Source organism: Hydra vulgaris, chromosome 07 (genome assembly GCF_038396675.1).
Source record: "Hydra vulgaris chromosome 07, alternate assembly HydraT2T_AEP".
In the NCBI taxonomy this organism is placed as follows: Eukaryota; Metazoa; Cnidaria; class Hydrozoa; order Anthoathecata; family Hydridae; genus Hydra; species Hydra vulgaris.
The window spans coordinates 37,896,582-37,904,249 of NC_088926.1; the positions used below are offsets into that span (position 1 = coordinate 37,896,582).

The 7,668-nt window shown below is 26.6% G+C and overlaps 1 protein-coding gene across 1 annotated transcript; it reads right to left on the reverse strand.

The window, feature by feature from the left end:
- Window positions 1–826, reverse strand: LOC136082750 (uncharacterized). Its single transcript, XM_065802173.1, has 3 exons — window positions 498–826; window positions 240–386; window positions 1–155 (listed from the first exon to the last, which is right to left on the reverse strand). Exons 1-3 carry the CDS (start codon window positions 824–826, stop codon window positions 92–94), a joined length of 540 nt encoding a protein of 179 aa, XP_065658245.1. The 3' UTR covers window positions 1–91.
- Between the last annotated feature and the right edge of the window lie 6,842 nt (window positions 827–7,668).

The window sequence follows — 7,668 nt, forward strand, 5'->3', positions numbered from 1 at the left end:
TAAAAAGAGGAACAATAATATTCAAAAATATATAATTGCTACAACTACAATTCCGATAGCTACTGCGCAGCCAGACTCTCCAACTCACCAGTTAGTCCTCATTTTCGCATGCTTTACTATTTCCGTCTTCGTTTTCTGTAAAATTTATTTCTTTACTAAAACAGAGTAAACTAAATCAACATAACATTTTAACAATTTATAACATTTCAACTCATTAAAAGATTTGTAAGTATACTTACATTTCATAATTACATAACAATTTATTCACATCTCCTGAAAATTCTATGTCATCTTCACATGCTTTACTATCTTTGTTTTCTTCCTTGTCATTTTCTACTGTATAGTGATAATTTGATTCTTCATTTTCTATACAGTTCTTTTCTTTACTAAAACAAAAAATTTGATGAAATTTTTATATGTAAACACCTCGTTAAAAAACTATGATTTTCAAAATAACTAAGTTAAATAACTAGTTATGTAAATTATGTTACACTTACATTACAGAAATACATAAAGGTTCTTTCTTAGTTTTTAAAATCTCCTCATCAGAAAAATCAGATGGCTTGGTAGGTGTGTGTAGGTTCATCGCTTGGTTAAACTGAGAAGTTAATATCTCTATATCATTACCATCGATTACATTTTTAATGAAGTTGTAAGGACTAAAATTGTAGTATCCATTTTCACCACGTTCGAAATAAGGTGAATATTCTTTAATTAAATTGAAATAAAGTTTGAAATACATTTCATTTGTTAAAAATGTAAAATTTTTACAAGACCATTTTGTAGATAAGTTTCCATGATTCTCATCAAAAATGAGATTAGGCATGTAAGATTTTTAAAATTCGACCAACAAAGTATGACACAACAAACAAGGTATTTTCGAAGTTGAAAACGATATTTCTTTTATGTTTGAAATTTCAATTGATTCTTTATGATCAAAAAGCCATTGCAAACAATACATCTCTGCATGTGCACATTCTGTACTGCCACTAGGAAGAAAGACAAAGTGAATTTCCTGATTATGGGAATATGCTTTTTGAATATATGGGCTATTTATTATTTTATATTTTATTTTATCATGGTATTTATCTTCAATTACACGGTTACAAGCAACAAGCATCTTATCAGGAGGTAATGGTACTAACGCAATACAAATATATTTTTTGCCAACTAATTTAAACACATCTTTAGCCAATTTATTTAATTCTGTATTAATTACATCTGTCTTATTTCCAGATTTAGCACGATTTACTTTAGCTTCCGTTTTGGTAATGGTACGAAATAACGATTCAAAATTGTCTTTATAAACTGATTTTCGTTTTAGGTCTACATAGGGATAACTAGATCTCGTTTTAGATTTAAATCATTTTTAGTATTGATCAGATTTTCTTTACTATCCGGAATGGCATTGTATATTTGCGTAGGGGAGACCGGGGCTAGTTGCAACAAAATTAATAAAACTGCATTTATCTCCTTAAACTTTACTATTTTTGAAATTTTTTTTTCAGGGTTATAAAATAGATCTTAGTGACATGTTAATCCTACATTGATAAATATAATATAAAACTTAGTTATTCCGCAATAGTGAAACAAAAATGAAAAAAAAAATGTTGCAACTTACCCCGCGTCGGGGCAAGTTGCAACAGTGAGCGGGGCAAGTTGCAACACATTACTTTAAAAGAATAAGCCTTGTAGAGTTCACAGAAAAATTACTAGTCAATCTTTAATTTCTATTTGGCAACAAAAATTTTATAATTACAATAAAAGAAAGTAGTATTTTCCTTGAGTTGCAATACATTTATTATGTTAGACTTCACATATGCCTGACTTGTTTAGTAAACTAAAAACTGTTTTTGAAAAAAAAATGTTCTCTTGGTCAAATAAAAAACAATTAAGTTTAAAAAAAGACAAGAGGAGTATTTAGGATATTTAAGTTCTGTTTTTTTCTGTTTTTAGGATATAAAAACACAATAATATTTTGTTTAAAAATAAATTTTTTTTAATGCAAAAAATTACATCAATTCCATTTTAATTCACCTTTAATGTTTTTTTTTTTGCTTGTTGATGTGGAAGTATTAGACTTTCTCTTTTTAGAACTAACTTCTTTTTCAGCCATAAGTCGCTGTTTTACTGGAGTATCTGTAAGAATTTCTGCATACATTCTCTTTGATCTAGTGAGTATTTCTTTCCTAGGTTGTGCTTTTGGCAGAGGTCTTACATTCTCTGGGGAAAATTCTAATGATGCCAGAGATGGAATTGCAGATTGAAGTTGATATACTAATATCAATACCTGCTTTAGATTGAGTTGAGATTAGAAATCTGCATCTGAAAATATATCCTTATCATATGGGAATATTCCTGCCACTCTAAAACCAGATGTTATGTTTTATTGTGTAAGAGAATGCTGTAAGGCTATTTTTGCAATTCCTGGTAAATCATACATACTCACAGCTAACACCATTGTCACTTGTGTCCCCCGTTCTTGAGATGTTAATGCTTCAACTTGCTTAATACCTTTACGAGCAATTACCTTGTTTGGTTTTTGCACAGTGGTGATACCAGTCTCATCAACATTGTAAATATTAGATGCAGAAAAATGATTTCTATCTAAAACATCTGATAATTTTTGAAAAAATACACCTACATTAGCACAATTAAAACTAGTTGTTCGTGCAAGACTTGTTGCTTCTGGAGTTCTGATAGACAATCCTGAATGTTGATTTAAAAACCCTCTCATCCAGCCAGGACCAGCCATTGAAAATTTTAACTAAGATTTTGGAAAATTAAGGTTATACTTTATAGCACATTCAAATGTAAGTTTTCGTGCTTCATAAGGTGATAATCGAAAATAAATATCAGAAGCTGTTGATATATATGAAGCAATAACTTTTTCTTGTTATAAATTGAAAACTTGGCGTAACTTTTTATAACCAGGAATAGGTAGCGGCATTCCCATATTAATAGCTTTTTTTACTTTATTTATGTAACGAAAAAGAGTTGATTAGTGAATTCCATACTTTTTTGCTGATGCTCTAATTGATATTTCTTTTCCATCATTAACATGGTTTGCTGCCTCTATTACCACTGCTGTTGGATAAAGTCCTTTTTCAGTTTTTCTCTTATAAGTTCTGATTTACAATTTTTACTTAAGCACAAAAAAACAGTTTAATCAAATAACAATAAAATAAAAAAACATTAAAGTCATTTTACACAACTTAACCTACATCATCATTTATTAATATATGAATGATTAATGTATCTTTTCATATATGTATGCATGTATATATATATATACATATATATATATATATATATATATATATATATATATATATATATATATATATATATATATATATATATATATATATTATATGTGTATTATGTATAAATTTATATATATATAAATTTATATATATATATAAATATATATATAATATATATATATATATATATATATAATATATATATATATATATATAATATATATATAAATATATATATATATAAATATATATATATATATATATATATATATATATATATATATATATATTATATATATATATATATAAATTTAAAACAAAATTTTATGATAATAATAAGTTTAAAAAAAAATAAATAAATAAATAAAATAAAAGATTATATAAGTTGTATATGTATATAATATATATAAAGGGTATTTATGTATTATATATTATATATATATACATATATGCTATATGTATATTATGTATAAATTTATATATATATATATATATATATATATATATATATATATATATATATATATATATATTCATTTATTATATATTATGTATGTATATATATGTATATACATGTATGTAATATGTATATTAAACATAATATACATATAAGATACATGTATATATACATAATATGTAATACATAAACATATATACATATATATAAATATGCTTTATATATACTATATACATTTACAATTTATTTAAACTTATCTTCATCATAAAACTTTTGTTTTCGTTTATATTTGTTTGCGCCGTTACATAAAAAAAGCGTCCATTATTTTAGAAAAAACTATTTAAGTGCGTAAAATCAACAAAACCCGCAGCTAATTTATGATTCAACTTACCCCAAGAAATTTGATGCAACTTACCCCATAGGCATCATTATCACTCTAATCATTGTATATAATTATTTTTATTGAAAAAAAAATTTTTCTTTTGACTAATCGTGTTTGAAAAAGATTTTTTTAACTTACCATAACTTTATTATGGTCATATACCTTTAAGTTTAAAGTAAAACCCAAAAAAACTTCAAAAACGAAATTTAGAATTTTTTATCGAAAAAAAAAAAACATCAATAACTTTTGAAATTTTTATTGAATAACTGTAAGTTTTTTACAGCTGACGTGTTAAAGTTATAGTTATATTATTTAAGAAAAATTTGGGAAAAATATACAAAAACCATTCTTTAAACCGCATTGTTGCAACTTACCCCTGTTGCAACTAGCCCCGGTCTCCCCTACTATCTTGAATGCTCAACTGGCCAGCATCAGAACTTTCGCTTGAACCATCCATTTTACGTTTTCTCTCGTCATCCATTTTATATTTTTAGATATTGACGAGATTGGTGACGTATTGTTTACTTTATTTTGGAAATCTAACCGTCAAATGGTGTGTTCTGTTTTCAAACTGGTTGTTGGGTAATTATTGCAGATCAAATACTCACAATGATAAATCCTGCAGGAAAAAAAAAAAGGTAAAGCTAAGACTATGATTATGTATAAAAACATACCAATGCATTTGAAATAAATGAAGAGCAATGTAAAGATCCAAAACAAAATTTTTCTTGTAGTTAGTGGTGAAACCACTTACATAGTAAATAATGATGAGCAAAGTTGAATATATGGGGTGCGTGGGGTGTATACAATGAATTTTAGTTGAAACTTTAGAATAGGAAGTTATAACATTAAATGTTATCTATATAAAACCGCCTGTTTCATATTATGAAACAGGTTTTTAATTTTTAATAGAGTCTTATATGTACTAATTTGTACATTTGTATATTTATAATTATCTTTTTCTTTTTGAGCGTTTTCTCAGAAATTTTAGGGTATCTTTTTTTCAATAAAAGCTGGGTTTTAAGTGGAACGTACCCAGAATGTTTATTTATAATTAAGAAAAAAGTCAGTATTTAACTTTTCAAATCACAATACACTTTTTTCTTAAATCAACTTTGGCACATAAGTCCTCAGACCTTGTTTTTTGTTTATAAAATCTGTTCTTTTTAAAATACAACTATTCTAAAAGTTTCATTTTGTTCTTTCTAAAACTAACGCCAACGTAAATACTATTTTCTATTTATTTTGGGGTTTGTCAAAACTTTTTTTGTAAAACTTCTATTTTTATTACATTGCATATTACTTTATGTCAAAAGTTGTTTTCTTAAACTGTTAAATTGTTTAATATCTAGCTGTATATCCCTTAAGTGCATAAAGATTTAGTCGTGTCAGATTAAATTAGCAATCTAATAACCGAATAAAATTTATTACAGTATATATAGGACTCTGACAACCTGCCCCACAAACACATAAAAATTTATGGTGAGATAAAAATTTGGTTTTTACTAATGCCCTTGTTTATAACATCCAGATGTAAACTTTACAAAAACCTAGCTCAGTTTTTTCTTGTAAAAATTTTTTTATTATTGTGATTTATACAACGACAATTATTTTTTTTTGAATTTTACAATTTGTTTTTTACAAGTGTACACACAAAAATTATAAAAATATCGGCTGGTGTCTATCTATTACTGGTAAAAAAGATAGATAAAATGAATAGCATCGGTTTTGTAAAACTTAATGTTATCTCCAAAACTTAAATATTACAAAATTCTTCACAGAAATGTAAAACTCCCCTTATTTTTAAATTTAGATAAAAACAAACAAAAACATTCTTGGTCCATAATATGAAAAAAGTGCCTAATTTTTGTTAAATTACCCTTCACAAAAACTCACTTTATGTGGCCATTTTTTGACTTTTTGGACAAAATATATATTTTTTAAAATTCAACATAGCTATAATTTTCCCGTTCGAAACAACGCTGACCCAACCAGTAAACAAATAATGGTAACATTCTATTCAGACCCACCCAGTAAAACAAATAATGGTAACATTCTATTCAGCAATTGAATACTCACAGCTGATGCTGTTGTTATTAATAGCTTAACTTTTTGAAAAAGTTTTTAAAATTTTTAATGTACATTTCTGACAGTTGCGTACGAACTGTTGTTGAATTCGTATTCAGCACACTGATTTCCTACAAAACTGATGAGTTAAAATCTCGCTTTACGATCGTATACGGGAAGGTTTAAAACAAAAGCCACCGCGCACACTAAAAAAAAAAAGTTAGAAGTTAGGGTATATCACATATCCTACCTTTAAGGGTATATCACATATCCTACACCTTAAGGTAGAAAATTATATCCTTAAGGCAGAACATTATACCCTTGAGGTAGCAAACTATACCACATATGACCATTTTTGGTATAATATCCTACCTTAAGGGTTTAACTTTTAATATGTATAAATAACACGTAACAACTATTTTACAATGCAATTTGCGAAAATGTATCTAAACAAAAATAACCATGCTGTTTTTTCTGTCTTCATAGGAGAGCCGTAGCTTCCCTACCCAAACCTCGATTGGGAGACAGTAACACGTAATAATGAAGGTATTTTTAATGATTTTTGGCCCAAACTACACGTTTTGGGGGCCAAGCCATGGCACTGTTTGAATGAATGCGATAAATTAACGTTTCAACCTGTGGTGATATCGATTTGCTTCAATAATAAGCTTTGCTAATAATTGACAAAAGTCACACTATGCATTTTTCCTTCGTTTAGTAGCATTTCTATTGTAAAGTTGCAAATTGTAGACAAGACTCACCAGTTGTATTTTTAAGTGGTATTGTTGCAATTTATATATATAATTAACGATTTTTGTAACAAAATTAAATTGAAAGTGATAAAGCACTAGTAATCAAATAACAACAATATGACATTTAAATGCGACTAAACAACTAAACAACCACTGGTCGAATGTTTCCCAGATGGGTAGGTCGAACTTACCCCGCAATTGTTATATGCAAACAAACATTAATAAAAACCAAATTAATTTTTTTTAAGGAAACGTAACAATTAAGTTTCTTACTCATGATATCGTTAAGCAATAAATAACAACAAAATTTGAGCATTTAAGATTTTTCAAAAAATAACAAAATAACCTTTTATATCAATAATCATATTTGTTTCTAAATAAATGTGTATGCTCTTAAAGATGGATCAATACTTATATACATTTATAAAAGATCCATGCGGTAATATTAGGCATGTTGAGAAATATTTGAAAAGGTCAAATGTTCCCTGTCTTCCCCTAGAAATGTATACTTGATAAAAAAAATTTTCTTCTTGTTTATAATTTAACAAGCAGTAATTTGCAATTTGCAGTAAAGATATAAATATATCGAGTTTTAAAGATTTAAAAATTAGCAGATTCTCTTTTTTCTTATAATTTTGAATTTCATTTTATTGATGTGAAATTTGGTATGCTTGTGCAATAGAAAATATGCTTTAACTTCGATTAGTTGCATGTTGCTTTAAACATAAAAATGAAAAACACTTT